The sequence below is a fragment of the Penaeus chinensis genome, chromosome 35 (genome assembly GCF_019202785.1).
Source record: "Penaeus chinensis breed Huanghai No. 1 chromosome 35, ASM1920278v2, whole genome shotgun sequence".
In the NCBI taxonomy this organism is placed as follows: domain Eukaryota; kingdom Metazoa; phylum Arthropoda; class Malacostraca; order Decapoda; family Penaeidae; genus Penaeus; species Penaeus chinensis.
In genome coordinates, this window is record NC_061853.1 from 24,555,689 (window position 1) to 24,573,188 (window position 17,500).

Genomic DNA, 17,500 nt, shown 5'->3' on the forward strand with positions numbered 1-17,500 from the left:
TCAGGCTTGTCGTAACAAGTTGGTACAACACCTTGAACACCTGCTCTTCTATGGTGCTGATATGAATGCTCAGAATGCTTCTGGTAACACGCCTCTTCATGTTTGTGCTGTCAATAATCTGGAGGATTGTGCGCGAGTCCTGCTCTTTCGAGGCTGTGACAAAAATGCCCTCAATTATGCCAATCAAACGCCATACCAGGTAAGAGTATAGTTTTTATAATGTTACTGTAATTTATGTCAAGAGGTAAACATATATACCCATGTAATTACAGTCGTGAAATTCTGACATTAATCTATTTTTCTAGTTTGTGAAGTGTAGTACAAGTGACATTTTCATAACATGATATTGGGTTTTACAAAGTAAATAATAGATATATTAATTTGTCTCCTCCAGGTTGCAGTCATTGCAGGCAATATGGAACTTGGTGATGTGATAAAGAACCATAGCATAGAGGATGTTGGTAAGTGCTTATTTTTAATTTGCTTAATATTATTTGTGTTGATACCCTAACATCATACATGTTGATGCCATACTTCAGTTTAAAGGTATTTTGAATAATAGTTATTCTGCAAAATTTACAACAAGTAATTTAGAACACATTGAATATATCAGGGTTTTTTTTTTTTTTTATGACTGAAGATCAATCATCTTGCTTCCCCACAGTTCCATTCAAGGAGCCACCAAAATACAACCCCAACCGTCGCATCTCTGGCGCTCCTCTTTCCCGCACGCATTCTGACCCAAGATTAGAAGTATGTGCTGTGACGAAGCCCCCCTCGCCGTCCCCCTCCAGTAGATCCATCCCACCCTTCAGTTCTGCCTCCTCTCTTAGTGAGACATCGACTGGCAGTAGTTCTACATGTACGCATCCGAGCGAGATGGATTCTGAAGAGTGTGCCAGTGCTTTAGGATCTGCCAGCCTCAATGCTGGTAAGTGGGGTTAGTTGAATTGACTTTTTAATACCATGTTTTTGCATTAAGAATTTAAAATAAATAATGTTGCAGGTGTATTGAAATTATTTTTGGCTGTTTGAGAGGAATGTTTAAAAGCATTAAGGTTCTCTTCTAAAATGTTAACTTTTAATCTTACCCCATTACAGCAGGCATGGATTGCTGTGATATGGTGAGTGACAGCTCTGGTGTCTGCACTTCCAACAGCGGGAGTGCAGAAAGTTATGATGCGACACCTACTGACATCACTCACTTTGACGTAGGCATGCTGGTGGTATGTTTACATCAGTATACCCCACACAAACAGGGACACCTGGACATTAATGCAGGCGATATTTTGGAAGGTGAGGACACATGATAGGTATATGAGGTATGATCATTTGATAATATAATTAAAAGGCTATTTACCTTTACTTCGGGTGGACAGAACATTAAATCATGGCTCTCTTTTCAGTAACTGGTAGCACTGATGACGGCATGTTAGAGGGTGTCATCCGGGGGGTCACAGGCGTCTTCCCACCCCAGTGCGTGCAGGAAGTGCGCCTGCGTAACCCACAAGCTGTAAGGGAGTCCTTGATTGCACCACAAGTAGCAAGAGTTCAAGGAAGACGTGAAATGTTGGTCCACCAGCACTATGGGACAGCACCAAGACTCAGGAAGCCAGTGGTCAATCAGTAAGTTTTTGTTCTCTCTGTTATTCTTAGGGTTGGCATTTTGACTATATATTATATATTTGACATTTACAAAGAATATGTGCCATATCTTTATAGCATGTCATCAAAATTTCTTGTAATATTCATAGATTAAAAAAATAAATTGAGCTGTAGTATTTTCTAGAATGCTGAATGCAAATCCCTTCTAATACTATTTTTTCTTATATGAAATTACAGAGCCAGTGAGCCACGTACTGTTGTTTTGCATAGAGGCAAAAAGGGCTTTGGTTTTGTGTTACGAGGAGCAAAGGCAACTTCGCCTCTTATGGAGCGGCCTAATGAACGAGGTCCAGCACTCCAGTACTTGGATGACGTGGATCCTGGGGGGGTAGCAGACTTAGCAGGCCTTAAAAAGGGTGACTATTTACTCAGGGTAAGTAGAAGTGTATTTTTCCTTACATTTTAATTTTTTCCTCTTTTTTTTATTCTTATTATGGGAAATTGTAGTTGTAGTGTATTCCAAATTTAGGGCCCAAAGTAAAATATATATATATATATATATATATATATATATATATATATATATATATATATATATATATATATATGTAACATTTTAATAATTTAAATGTACATTTCAAATACATGAAGAAGATGTATTCTTGAACTATACTAATTATTTAAATGCACATTTCAGATTAATGGAGAAGACGTATCCCAAGCATCCCATGAGCACGTCGTCAATCTCATCCGGAAATCTGGAGACTTGGTCCAGATGATGGTTGTGACTCCTGCGCCCGTCACCTTCACTCCTCACAAACCGCCAATAGGCAACCTGGGAACTATCAGACGTGGGTGCCAGACACTCCCTCGAAAGCTCCCTGCAGGTAGATGCATGATACCTCTCTCCGTTCTCCGGTCTCCAGCTCAGGCTATGTTGGAATTTCTCTCAGGGTGCTGGGACCTGTGGCTGTTGCTCCCCACTGTGGTTACTGTGTTCAGTGGGCACTTGAACTGACTCATAGTACCAATACAGATAAGAAAAATTATCCATGAGCACTATTGCCATAAGCATACTTTAGCTGCACCAACTCACTCTTTGATGTGTGATGTGCAATTGGTTTATACAGATATCTCAGTTTTATAGGAACTAGCATGAAAATTAACTAATATCCTTTCATAATCTGCATTCTATATAGACAATTATTTCAGCTTTCAGTAAGCATGTGAATGGATGTCAAAAATATATATTCATATATACATTTTCTTGCACATAGTAGTTGATGAGGAATTAACCCCACTTTTCATATAATTTCTTCACTCTTCCATTGGTTATTTTCGGAATCTTCAAACTGCTTGCTGAGAGTGTCTTTATATATACTGACCCTTATAACCCTTGACTATGCCTTTTTTCAACTTTCTTGGTGTTTTCCACTACCTGCAAAGGAGTTTTTGATTTTTTGAGTTTTACTATTTTCAGATAAGCTGACTTTTTTGTTATTTTACCCAAAGGTATTCATAAGTGTAATGGTTATATATGCAACACTTAGAGACTGATATTCAAGAAAAATATACTTTTAACTTGCATTATAGATGCTTCCTCTGCTCTGTCCATTTGAGTTTCATATCTGTATATTTTTCATGCCCAAAGTACAGTCTAAATCCTAGGAGAAGTAAGACTGATGCATCTAAGTGCTTTGCTTCACTAGCAACCTGGATATTTGTTGAGGAGTGTCATAACCCTTAATGAGATTAGCTGACAGACTGATTTCATGGAATGCGATGCGGCAATGTTAGAAATCCCCTCAACAAAGTCCAGAGTTCTCCACATAACCCTTGTGGCTGCTACTTAGCTTACCGCCGCCACCTGACTAACTGTGTTTGTGTGTGTGTCTCCCTCTTAGTGCGGTCGTCCCAAGCCCCCCCTGCACCCCCCCCAAGAGACCCCAGAACCACCTTAAGTGTTGGGCGGGCGCGAGCCAAGTCTATGGTGGCTGGACTCCAGGACATTGGTAAGATGGGTTGCTTCTGTTTTTCAATTTGTGTCCCATTTTGATGGTCTTTCTGCATTGGAAGTGGACTAATGTGGTGTTTCAGAGTTTAGATGTCAAAATTGGTTTCACTTTTTTTTCTTTTTTTCTTCATTTGTTATATATTTTATATGTATCTTATTATTTGTTTTTTGTTTATTTTATAGCTATTCTTGTAAATGTAAGTGTGTGAAGTGATTTTTTTTTTTTAATTGATGTTTTATTTCATCATTATTGTTTTGTTTGAATTTTTTTTTTTATCTATTTGTTTCCATATCTATTTAAGAAGGATTAGGTTTAGGTTAAAATCCATATTTTTAAATAACAGAAAGATTGCATTCAGATTTTTCAGATGAAAATCACAGATATGGGACTGTTCCTTCTAATCAGCTTTGCATAGTGCATAGAGTTTGCATGTCGTAAATAACACCAAACCTTAAGAGCATGTGCATGTAGAGTATACATTCCCCAGATCTTCTGAAAAAAAAAAAAAAAAAGGACAAGAAAAAGCTTGGATTATTTGACAAGGAAATTTCAGATGCAATTACCAATGAGTACAGAAAAAGCCTGCATGCACAGCTATCTTGATTTGCAATAACAGAATGTCAAATTCCTCCTAAAGTCCTGACTGACATCAAGCATTTTGCCCCTATAGAAGCACTGGATGCCAGCATGAGGGAGAACGGAGACCTGATGTCCCGTTCCGCCGGAGTGTTCCCTGGCGGCCCCTATGGCAGTAGTCACTATGGTGTCAGTCACTACACCAGTGGGAGCCAGTATGGGACACCCCAGGGAACGCCCACCATAGGCACGCCAGTGGGTACCCCACCAGGCCTCAAGGTAGCATCCATCAAAGCCCGACCTTCCTCCAAACGCATGACAGCTGCCGAGATGGAGGACATGATGACCCAGTCTGGCTCTCTTCCCTCCTCTCCTCCGTCAACTCCTACTGGGCGTCCTCCTCGTGTGTATGCCAGTGTGGCTGAGATGAAGAAGGCAAAGGTTGGTATTGCTTTAGCCTCTCGGCAGGATATTAACCATGTCTGAGTGTGAAACTTTTTTTCTCGTTTGTTCTTTTTCTGTCAGTATTTATAAAATTTGATCATTGCATTATTGATGGTGTGATTGTTATGCACATGATGTGTAGGTTCAATTACATCTTAAAGAAAGACACTGTTTTTTTTGTTTTTTTGTTTTTCTTATAATTGCATCAGCTATAACAAGCTTAGGCTTTTATTTGGCCTGAAAGAGCTATATAATCATTGTCTTCTCTGAAAGTAACATTAGCATACATCTCCAGTGTTTCATAAGATATTTTCCCAACAACATCCATCATAGTTAGCATCACAGTACAATAGCATATATTAGCAAACAACTTTTACATACATAGTTCATTAGTTCCCAAGTTTAGTCTTACTATATTGCACCACAGATAAATTACCTTTTTGACATTTACAGTGACCTTTTTACATCATGTTTGCTGTCCCTTGCCTTATTTGCTTATTTATTAAAGTGTTTGCTATGCATGTTAAATAGAGTGACTACTTTGAAAAGTGTTCAGAACTATGCATACAAAAGGTGCTTGCCTGTGATGCACAAGAATGAGAAACCAAGGGCATTGGAAGATTCAGTAACTGTGTTTGTATGGAGACATACAGCATTAGTTTTGATGTGTTTTTGTTTTTTTTTCTTGTTAAATGATTAAACTTTGAAAATCTTTCAGGCCCTGAAGGCTCGGCAGCCATTGGACCTTACCAGACTGCACAAGGGTTTCCATTCTACCCCAGACTTGAAAGCCGAGGTCACGGGTACCCTTCCAGCTTTTACCATCGAGGAGAAGCGCAAGTCTGTTTCACAGGAAGACCTCTTCGTGACAGCATTAAACGAACGCAATTCACGACACTCCCTTGTGTGTCTGCCACCCCACTCGAGCACTCTGGAGAGGATCACGGTGGGGTCTCCCGAGTCTAAAGAGTCGTGGCAGAGTGGTGAGGAAGGGACAGAAGAGGAGAGCAGTGATTCTCCCAACATTTCTCCTGGCCCATTGGAGTATCGTATGTTAAGGCGATCACAGTCTGCTGTCAATACTACTATGTTGCGTAAAGCAGGCCTACATCCACCACCAACACACCCACCACCTCCTCCACCACTAGGACAGCTTGTGAAAGTGGATATTAGTAGATCCAAAAGTGATTATGCAACTGTTGGAGTTGCTCCTTCCACCCCAGAGGCTATGCCAGTGTCACCAGGAGTTCAGTCCAGTTTTAGACCTACTGATTGTGCTAAGCTTTATGCGTCACCAGAAGAAATAAAGACAGTTGGCTATCGCAGTCCTGAAATGATGGCGACATTAAATCGTAAAAATGCCAGTGTTAAAAGTCGTTCTCAGAGCTTACCCCCAAGCACCAATAGACCAAGTGTACAGAGGGGTTCCCCAGACAAGGACACATCTCTTGATTCTGGAATATACCTTACAACATATTCCACCTTCAGAGGAACAGAAGGGGAAACCTCAAGAAGTCGTGAAGTTGTATCACCCAGTAGTGCTGGAAAGACCCCAGTTAGTGATACTGTTACATATGCAAGACCCAAGAATAACAAGAGTATACATGATCGTGCAGAGTCTAGTTCTCCAAGTAAAGCTTATACAGGACCAGGTTCTGTAGTGTCTCCAGCACCTGACATCCCTGAACCAGATTATAGTTCAGATGAAGATCATACTTACAACTCACAAGATGAGTCTCAGTCCAAGAAGACCAGAACCCTGAAGAAGAAAAAGCCCACAGTGGCATTTTCTCCCAATCTTGTGACTTCCACATCAGAGTCATCTGACATACCTCATTATGCTGCACCAGCTAAACACCCAACACCTTTGGCTGGCAATTTCAAAGACTTGATAGCTCAGAAAGCAGCTGAGAGGCAGGCAAGACAAGATGATGGACCTGAACAAACAAGGTCAGCAACATCAAGTCCAAGTAAGAGAGCCAATGGAAGTAATGGCAATGGTAATGGTAATGGCAAGGCCATATCAGATGCTATCCAGGAATCAGCCCTCTTTAACAGACAAAAGGAAAAAACTGTACCAACAGGAACCAAAGCCAGACCTGCTCCAGCTGTGCAGAGGGAAGATTCAAAGTCTACCTTAAAGATGAAGAATTCCCGTTCTTGTCCCCATGATTTTAATCTTGAGGATGGGGATAATTCTTCTAGTGGAGTTAGCTCTGATCAGGATGTTCATCAAGAGTCAAATTATGTGACAGTCATCAACACAGAGTCTGACACCATATCTGCTAATAAAACAGATAGGTTTGTGAGACATGGGACCAGAGATGACAGTTCTGAGGCATCTGAAAGCTCTGATGAAGCTAGTGATCGTACTTGGATATTAACAAATGAAAAGGGAAGTGATTCAGGAAAAGACAGTGATAGTAATGGTGCTCGAAGATCAGGAACTCTGACAAGAAATGCAGTGTCATTAGTGAAGCTTCCTCCTCCACAAGAAACAACTGAGCCAGATTTAGACACGGAGCTAGATGTTGGACAAGGGCGAATTATGTCTCGCTCCGTTGATCAAGATACCATAAGTACATTATCATCACTTAGCAGCTTGTCATCTGGATCAGGCAGTACAGGAGAGAGAGAAATGCAGCATCCTATGCATGCTGGCCAAATACCCAGCTCAGCACCAAGCTCATTACAGATGAGAGCCACTCTCCCAAGGCTTCCCTCGAGTGCATCAAGCTCTAGAGGAAGCTCAGCACCCCCAGTGAGCCAGGCCATCAGAGCAACAGTCACTGGAACACTTGGTCGAAGTCGGCCCACAACAAGAGAACATCATTGGGAGGTCGAAGGGGAACCTAAGGCTGTGAGGGAAAGGAGTGCACCACCCACCTCTCGCTCTTCTACACTGGAAAGAGATAGTTATAAGAAGAGCACTAATGTTGATACGGGAGAGACCGAGTATGAAAGGAGTATTGAAGAATCCTTGCAGTTAATCCGTATGCACATGGACTCCCTCAATGAAGTGAATACGCTAGCAGGAGTTCCTATTCGAGAGCAAGCAGGTGGTGGGGAGATGGTCCTGGCACCTCCTCCAGAGTTTTGCGATATGTCCATGGCTGGAGCCCAAGGCAGGAAAAATAACAAGACTGTTATCCATATTGGTGAAGAAGAATTTGATCAGCCTGGAAGAAGGGGCCCAAATGTCCATGAAGAGGAGGAGGAACTGCTACCAAGATTCAGACACAAGACCCTGACCGAGTGGACGACACGTGATACAACTGAGTGGCTAGAAAGTATATTTATGCCCGAGTACAAAGACTCCTTTGAGGAACAGGATATTGATGGGAAGAAACTCATGGATATTAACAATGAATCGCTTATAAATTTAGGCGTGAGAAGGGTTGGGCATCGAGTTAACATGGAAAAATCCCTAAAAAGGTATAAGCCCACTGAAAGAATTGATCTTTGAGTCATACGCCTTCTTATATAATATCTATTTTGGTAGAAAATGTATTGAGCCAGTAGATTGAATACTAAAAGTATAAGGGTCCTACTAAAGATTTGTAAAGTTATGATGGGTATGAGAATGAAGCATTGTCTTGCAGCTTTTTTCTCTTTACTATTGTATTATGGTATGTGTACATTGAAATGCTGCTTCAATTTAGGAGAAAGAAATCTTCCCTATAAAAAGCTGCAGTGTTTCAGAGAGAATGAGATTCTACGGGATATTTTCATCTTCGATGGAAAGTGACTCTGCAAAAATGTGTATTCAGGCTGCCATTTTTCATAAATCTCTCGCTCATTATTCCAAGTTCTTGCAAGTGTTTAAAAGACACTTTAACTTGTAGTCTTTTCACTTATGACGTCCATCCTGTAAACAAATATTGTGGTAGTAGACCTTATAATCATATTGGCTTCTTTGTCTTGCTGGAGTGTTGTTGATGGAGATTTTAAAACCATTGAAGACGCTTCATATGATTATTTCCTTTGTTTTTTGTTCTTTTGTTAAATGTTTAATATGTTTTTTTTTAATGAAATCAGAAATATTATAGTTTAAATACATATTGCAGGATAATGAATTAAGACTTCATATATACTAATGACAGATTGCAAAACATGAGGTTTTGAAAGTTACTTTGTCCATTAGTACTTTATATTAGAACTGAAACTTAAATCTCTGTGAGATATTGACACTAAGTTGATGCTGATCTTCTTGAATGTTGCTTTAATTCATATATTCATTAACCACATACTTAGCTCATAAAGGAGATTTTCCCCACAACAATATCCCACACCAGTCCTAATAATTAATTGTGTGAGGGATGGCTGGGGCACTTTTGGAAATAGGTTCTTGTACTCATTCATTAGGCCACACAATATTCCTGCATGCTAGATAGTCACCAATATTCATTCTGTGTTGTCATTGCAGACTTTTTATACCTGTAGCATTTTATATATAGCAAAACTATTATGTACCAGGCTATTATATATAACTTCTGCTGGAGAAAGAAAAACTAAGAGAAATTCATAGTATTTCTTTTTGAGTGTAAACTTGGTGAGTATGAATGTATTTGTACAAAGAAAGCTGTTAATAGTGTAAATATGGCAATCGTATTATTTAGTTTCATTTGACACTATAATGCATAAATGTATATATGGTTCTCTTTCTGCTAGTTTATAATGTCTGTTCTGTTTCTGCCAACCATTGTGTGTGTGCCAAATGCTTCAATGCCTGAAGTCAATTGTGAGATGAATTTAGAAAAGTCTTGTGTGTGTGCAGAAATTAATCTTTTGCCAGCTAGTTGAAAATAGTGATTCCTTTGAATGGAATGCAAGTGACCAGCAAGACACTTAAATTTTTCAGTTCTTGTAGACCAAGTTTGTTGGCAATGAAGTGGCCCTTAAGAATAGTTTCCAAAATTTTTGGCTATATATTACTACAGTTGTGAAATTATCAATGTAGATGTGATGAAAATGCATGAAATATATTGAATAAATAAAAAAAAATCTGGTCAGCTTCCCCAGATGAATGATATAGGGCCATTTACTCACATATTTTGTAATGTTTTGTGTATTTCTAGAATCTTAATAAGTTCATTGTTTTGGACAGGAACATGGTTTACATGTGAATCCAATAATTGAGATTATATGTCTAGAAAATCTTGATGGATGCTTACAGTAAGACCCAGATGATGGATAGTATCAAGCCCAGTTTGGTACTGTAAGTAACTGTGCGGTATTTGCCAACTACGGTCTCCATTGAGCAAATGACTATTTGAAAGTAAATTTCGGCATTTAGGACTATCAGCATTTTTCATAAAGCCTCCATGCTCTGTGTTATTTTATGAAATTCATGCTCCATATATACATAACATATATATATATATATATATATATATATATATATATATATATATATATATATATATAGTGTATGTATGTATGTATATATATAATCCTCATATATATATATAGTGGTGCTTTTGGTCCTCAATGTGTCAGAGCTGGATCATATTTTGCTATCATTTGTTTAAGGAGTTGATTGGTGCTTTCAGAATTTTGGGAAAAATGAAAGAGAAAATTTAGAAATAAATGTCTTGAAAAATCCACCTTGAGATTTTGTTCAGGAATCACACACAAATTTGACCAATGAATTATCATGGAGAAGATAAGGCTCACAGATTAAAGTTAGAAAGAAAAACCAAAACAAAACAAAAAACAAACAGGAAAATGCTTGAAATTGGATAAATCCGATTCTATCTTGAGAGATCCAATATTACTGTCCTAACATCACCATCTAGTCTTATCCGTTGTAGGAAGTTCACAGTTTCTATGCGGATTTTTCCTAAACACAAAATTGTTTACAAATTTTAATTATTTATCCAGAGATATGTATGTGCATCTGTGCTCAATAAAGTTTAATACTTTTAAATTAAAGATTTTTTATTTTTATTCTATATTTTAGTTCTAAGTTTCAACTTAAGAGATTTATGATGGAGACAGTGATAAAAGACAGAATTATTACTGTCCTTAGAAAAAAAAGTCATGAATGTCCGTGCATGTAAGGTAAAACCACTTTTTATTTTGGTATAATGCAAAGATAATGAAGTGCCATGCAAAGGAGTCCAGATTAACAGAAAATTTGATGCTAATGTTTCAGGCTCCAGCCTCTTGAAGAAAAGTATATTTTGAAGTTGCAAAGTCAAAATTAGATACTGAATTCATGAAAAGATGAACTACAACAATGATATGAGTTAGTGTTTCCACAGAATTATGAAAGTAGGAATGAGTGTGTCCAATTTCACAAGGCAACCTGGATTACGGCCACCTCAGCTTTACAATCTTCAAAAAAAAGGATGAGCATTTTAGACGAAGATTGTAAAATTAATCTTGCCCTGTGTAATTATTCAATTTCATTCATGCTTTTCTCAACAATAGTTCAGTAAGCTCTGTCCAAAATCTTGTATATAAATCATGTTCTTTGGAAACATTTATTGTCCTAATTGCATTATATTCCAAATTATAGAAAACAAATATTCACTGATACAAAACCATGGCTAAGACAATCAATACAGGAATGGCTTTGAGGCATTAAGATTACTGTGTCTGGTAATTAAAGTGTCATTGACCAATTATACTTGTTTCATTTGTATTTTGTGTGTATATATATAAATCTACATAGCAAAACTATTAAACAATTGAAAAAATTTAAATCTCAGGTTTTTAATCCTACAGTTTGAAATATTTGAGAAAAAAGTATATTGTAACGAGTCTAGATGTGTTTGTGGCTTACTCTGAGGCAGTATTCATTTTGTCTCCTTATGACGTGTGGTAGGGTCCTTGGAGCAAAGCTACTGAGCTATGCACATAATGTAACGTATTCTGCATCTGCCCCATCCCTAAAAAGTAGGTATATATTTGTTGAATCTTCTAATTGCAAATACTTAGATAATATTCCAACTTATTTTGTAAGGACCAAGAATATTTAGTTGAAATAAACTTACATTTGTTTATTACATTGTGGAGAATATTTCATATTGTATTATACTGTAGAAAGGATGGAATGTTTAACAAACTAAAAAGGGGTTTTACTTTAGAGGAGAATCTTTCCCAACAACCACAGCTGGTGATACAAATGGTATGTTAAGGAAAATGAGTTTTGCATTCAACACTTAAGTTTATAAACTTTTATTAAAAGGAAAAAGGCAATCAAAGTGAAAACAAAGGCGGAATATTTCGAATGCTATGATAGAATGTTATCCATATGAAGGTAATAAATAATTTCTGTACATGTATAAAAGACATGAAGGGAGAGAGGGAGGGAGAAGGATAGAGATAGAGAGAAAATGGGATAGGGGGAGAGAGAGGGATAGGGAGGGAGGGAAAGACAAAATCAGATCCATGAAAGGCAGGACACAAAATTATCTCTACAGATCTACCATATAAATGTCTACCTATCAGTCTACCAATCTATCAGTTAGTCGCTCTCAATCTATTTACACACTGATCTATATGTATCTATTAATCACACACATACATATATATGTGTGTATGTGTATATATGTGTATATATATATATATATATATATATATATATGTACAAGCATTAAATCTATCTCAATTTTATTTTATTTGTCTTGGTCATTCTCGAAAGCAGGATTTGTCTCTTCTTTCAGACTTTTATCCCCGTTATCTTTGGTTTTCTCTTCCGTCACAACGTTTTCTTTGGTCTTCCCTTCCGTTACACCGTTTTCTGTGGAACTACTTTTGATCGCGACCTCCGGGTCATTCTCGGTCATATTCACTGCGTTTTTCTGCGCTTCTTCCTCTTTCTTCTCCTCTTGCTTCTCCTCGGCCAGCCGCTTCTTCCTCTCCAACTGGTGTTTTCGGAAGAATGATCGATTGATCACGAAATACGCTATGCAGGTGACGAGGCACACGATGGCCATGAGTCTGAAGGTGGTGCGGATGCCGAGCGGGCCGATCAGGAACCCGCCCAGCAGACTACCCAAGCCACGTCCTGCAATTGGTATTTGATTTGATTATGTATCTGTATCTATATCTTTATTTGAATGTATATGTCTATGTCTATATTTGAATGTATATGTCTATGTCTATATTTGAATGTATATGTCTGTCTATATTTGAATGTATATGTCTATGTCTATATTTGAATGTATATGTCTATGTCTATATTTGTCTCTACCTATCTATTTGTCTATAGTTATATCTATATGATGAGGATGATTTAGCGACATCTATCTACTATCTCTCTCTCTGTCTCTCTGCTCTCTTTCTCTCTCTCTCTCTCTCTCTCTCTCTCTCTCTCTCTCTCTCTCTCTCTCTCTCTCTCTCTCTCTCTCTCTCTCTCTCTCAGTGTGTGTGTGTGTGTGTGTGTGTGTGTGTGTGTGTGTGTGTGTGTGTGTGTGTGTGTGTGTGTGTGTGTGTGTGTGTGTGGGTGTGGGTGTGGGTGTGGGTGTGTGTGTGTGTGTGTGTGTCTGCGCGCCTTTGTGTGTGTGTGGCTCTGTGTATGAGTGTTATAGTTAAGAGCACCCACCAATCTAAAACACAAATGCAAAAGCACCAACTCCCATCAATCATGCGAGGACCCCCCACCCCACTCCACTCCCCACCCCATCACCATCAACCCCCCACCCTCCCCCAACTATCTACCCCACCCCGCCCTCGAAACGTACCCCTCCCCCCCCCCCCCACCTTAAAAAAAAAAAGATGACTCACCGACTCCATAGTGAATTCCGCCGTACATGCCCTGCAGACTAGCGATGGTGGCAGGTGTGGACAGGTCTGCAGTGTACGTAACGGCGGCCGTGCTCATGAGGGAGACGGTGAAGCACTCCAGCATTTCGAAGGGCAGACTCCACCACGGGTTTGTGATGAGGGAATAGCCTGAAAGCAAGTAGGAGGAAGGTTTTTATTCTTATTTTTTTCTATTTATTCATATTTATTGGGAGAGAGGGACTGGGAGGGATGCTTAAATAATCTTCCATCTTTATTTCTATTTGTTATTATTATTATTATCATTATTATTATTATTATTATTATTATTATTATTATTATTATTATTATTATTATTATTATTATTATTATTATTATGATAGTGAGATGAATGAAGTTACGACAAAATAATCTAAAACGTAATATTATTTAATTTGGAAGCAGGTAAACCTGGATATAATTGGAAAAAGTCTTGCAGAGGACTCGCCAAGGTATTGAAATAAGAGACAACAGTTATGCAACAACAGCAATAGCAACAACCTAATAATAATAATGGTCATAGTAACAACGATGATGATAATAACAATAATGATAATAAAAATAATAACAGTAATAATAATGATAATGATAATAATAATACAATAGAAATGATACAAATATTAATGATGATAATAACAAATGATAATGATAATAATGATAATAAAAGCAATAACAATAACATAGTAATAGCAATAACAACAAGAATAATGATATTTAAGATCATCATGATGATAACTAATGATAGTAAAAACGATAATATTGATAATAATAACAATAATAATGATAATAATAATAATAATAATAATAATAGCAAACGCGAAAATGATGATAATGATAATGACGATAGTAGTAATAACAATAATAATAACAATAACAATAAAGACGAAACTAACGACGATAATGATAACGTTAATAATCATAATAATGAGAGCAATGATAAAAATAACGGTAATAGGAATAACGATAATAACAACCATGGTGATAATGGTAACGATAGTAAAGCTGATAATAATAGTATAAAAGGCGACAGTGTATTGGCTTGGTGAACCCCGGCCTACATTCTCGCTGTTGCGGTCATAAATTTACCTTATTTTTCATAGATAAAGAGTAAAGCAGAAAAGTGTGCATATTTGGGGGATACCGTTTATCTTTTTCTATTTTCGTAAAAAAAAGGAATCCGGACCCACTTTTGTAAAAATGAAATACAAAGATCCAATCCCATTGTTGTAAAAAAATAATAATAAAAAATAAGAAATAAATAAAAGCAAATAAATAAAAACGGAAATAAATTTTAAAAAGGGAGACAACCTTCAAAGTAAAATTAAATAGGTGAGTAAAAACATCGACTAGACGAGCCAAGTTTCGGTCCCTAAGGATTCGAACTTTTCTTGCGCGGAGGATTCGATTTTTGTTCTTCTTTTATGAGAATTGTCACCGTTATTTACGCGCAAATAGATGTGCCTTTCTATTGTGCATTAGAAGATTACTCTACAAAAGTTTCAGGTCACTTTGTAATGCGGCAGCCTGGTTATCTGTGACATGCTGCGCATACTTTCGAAGGTAGAGTTCACCTTGCTTATGCCGCCCTGTTACTTTCCGTCTGTCTTGTAAATGTTAGGCTGCAAAAAAAATCGGCCGCGACAGATCCAGTTTCTACGATTTTATGATGTGAATCCTGTACACACGTAATTCCAGGCTACAAATGGCAAAACCTTTCATGGGCTTTAAGAATTGCCAGCTCAAACAATATATATATATGTATATATATACATATATATATATATATATATATATATATATGTATACATATATATAAGCAAAAAAAGAACTATTGGAATTGTCTTTCAAACCTAATATATATATATATGTATATTAATAAAAATATACATATATATGTACCTAATACATGCCAGAATTTAATATATATATCGATGGCAACTACATCATTCATTTTCATCTCTTCTTTCGAATATTTTTCAAAGTTTTACTTGTTTTGTAGGTCGTTTAAGGCATTATATTTAGCTTTGCCATAAAAAAAACCATAGTGTAAAAGATTAATTCACCAAGAAATATATATATATATATTTATATATATATATAATTTATATAAGGCGACATCGTATTGCCTTGGTAAACCCCGGCCTACTTTTCCTCTTCTTTAGAAAAAAGACAAAACAGAAAATGTTTATACTTAGGGGACACTTTCCAGACCAGTGAACCCTTTATATTTTCGGAACCAACAATTATAAAATTAAATACATAGAAAATAGAAAAGAGAATAAAAAAAAAGAAAAAAGAAAAAAGAAACCGAGCCAACATTCAAATTTAATCTATGGAGCGAGTAAAAACAGTAAAAAAAAATCGAGCTACGTTCCTCTAAGGATTCGAATAAGTCTCGAGCAGAGCATTCGTAACATAATAGCAAGAGATGCTAATGAACGATTTTTTTGGGGGGGAAGCGTCAACTAACTGCCTTTATGCGCAGATGGATGTGCCTTCATCCTGGACTTGAGGATATTGCTCTGAAACATTTTCAGATGAATTTATAATGTGGCAGCCAAGTTATCTCTGACGTTCAACGCAGATTTTCGAGGGCCAGGGTTCATCCACCTTATGTCGCCCTGTTGCTTTCCGCTTTCATATTTCGGTAATTGCTTTGACTGTAAAAAATCGGCCGCGACAGATCGATGGGTTTGTTTTATTTTGAACAATGAACCCACATAATTCCAGACTACAATAGGCCTTTTATTATGAACAAACATCATTATTACTATCATCATTATCATTGGTATTATCAATATCATTATTTTCGTTACCGTTATTATTACTATTATCGTCATCATCATTATTACATAATCATTATTGTTATAATCATTATCAATATTAGTATTATCATTATTATTTTTATTATTATTATTATTATTATTAGCATTACTTATTATTACTATTACTATTATTATTAAGAGTACTTATTATTATTATCATTATTGCTATTATCATTATCATCAATATCAACATTATTATTAGCATTATTATTTTTATTATCATTATTATTATCATTATTACCATTATTATTTTTATTATCATTATTATTATCATTATTACCATTATTAATATTATTAGCATTATTATTATCAAAATTACCTATGTTATACCTATAATTATCATAATCATTATTATTAGCATTATCATTAGTATTATCACCATCATTATTAGTATTGTTATTATGTTCATCATTATTAGTATTGTTATTATGTTCATCATTATTAATATTATCAGTATCGTTACAAATGCTATCACCATCATTATCATTGTTAATGGTTAATATTATTATCATTGTTATTGTTATCCTTTTTATTATTATTATAATTATTATAATTATGATTGTTATTGTTATCCTTTTTATTATTATTATAATTATGATTGTTATCATTATCATTATCATCATATGTAATACCCCTATTTGGGAACTTTTCCGGAAAGTATATTGAACGAAATCAAGACTTCCGGGTTTCAACTCCCGGACTAAAATAAAGATAATAGCGATATGACAAGAGATAAGACATTAGAAACTCACCTAACATCCTGATGACGTAAAAGGCGAACCCAAGAATAATGGTGTTGACGTGTCCCAACTTTTGAATCATTTGGCCAGACACTAACAAGATTGGGATGCCCGCTGCCGTGCCCACAGACACCGTGATGCCCATGAGTGACTTCTTGGCGCCCATATCCTGCAGGAGCCAGAACAAGAAGGTATCTAGGACTCCAAAACATGCTCCTGGTGGGTGAAGGAAGGGGGGAGAAATTGAAGTGTGAGAATTTATTTGTGTGCGGTTATCTTCGTTTCTTCTCTTTCTTTCTTTCATTCTTTTTCTCTCTCTTTTCTTTCATTGCTTTCTTTCTCTTGCTCTCATTCTTCATCTTTCTCTTTATTTCTTTTTCTCTCTCTCTGTCTCTCTCTCTCTCTGTCTCTCTCTCTCTCTCTCTCTCTCTCTCTCTCTCTCTCTCTCTCTCTCTCTCTCTCTCTCTCTCTCTCTCTCTCTCTCTCTCTCTCTCTCTCTCTCTCTCTCTCTCTCTCTCTCTTT

The 17,500-nt window shown here is 36.7% G+C and overlaps 2 protein-coding genes across 6 annotated transcripts in view; one reads left to right on the forward strand and one right to left on the reverse strand.

Moving 5' to 3' along the window:
- Nucleotides 1-10,569, forward strand: part of LOC125044343 (protein shank-like) — an 11,810-nt gene extending 1,241 nt beyond the window's left edge. The window contains exons 3-12 of one of the 4 annotated variants that reach the window (XM_047640963.1): nt 5-199; nt 395-461; nt 665-940; nt 1,102-1,296; nt 1,407-1,626; nt 1,843-2,038; nt 2,303-2,492; nt 3,510-3,617; nt 4,291-4,637; nt 5,359-10,569. In XM_047640963.1, coding sequence (XP_047496919.1) covers nt 5-199; nt 395-461; nt 665-940; nt 1,102-1,296; nt 1,407-1,626; nt 1,843-2,038; nt 2,303-2,492; nt 3,510-3,617; nt 4,291-4,637; nt 5,359-8,106 — 4,542 coding nt within the window. In that variant the 3' untranslated portion in view covers nt 8,107-10,569. The remainder of the gene's footprint in view (nt 1-4; nt 200-394; nt 462-664; nt 941-1,101; nt 1,297-1,406; nt 1,627-1,842; nt 2,039-2,302; nt 2,493-3,509; nt 3,618-4,290; nt 4,638-5,358) is intronic. The other 3 variants (XM_047640965.1, XM_047640964.1, XM_047640966.1) reach the window with 3 other exon arrangements.
- A 1,063-nt stretch (nt 10,570-11,632) lies between these two features.
- LOC125044344 (major facilitator superfamily domain-containing protein 6-like) overlaps nt 11,633-17,500 on the reverse strand; it is a 20,431-nt gene continuing 14,563 nt past the window's right edge. For both annotated transcript variants that reach the window (XM_047640968.1, XM_047640967.1), the window contains exons 8-10: nt 16,990-17,193; nt 13,377-13,544; nt 11,633-12,657 (exon numbers count right to left, since the gene is read on the reverse strand). In XM_047640968.1, the coding sequence (XP_047496924.1) occupies nt 12,266-12,657; nt 13,377-13,544; nt 16,990-17,193 (764 nt within the window). In that variant the 3' untranslated portion in view covers nt 11,633-12,265. The remainder of the gene's footprint in view (nt 12,658-13,376; nt 13,545-16,989; nt 17,194-17,500) is intronic.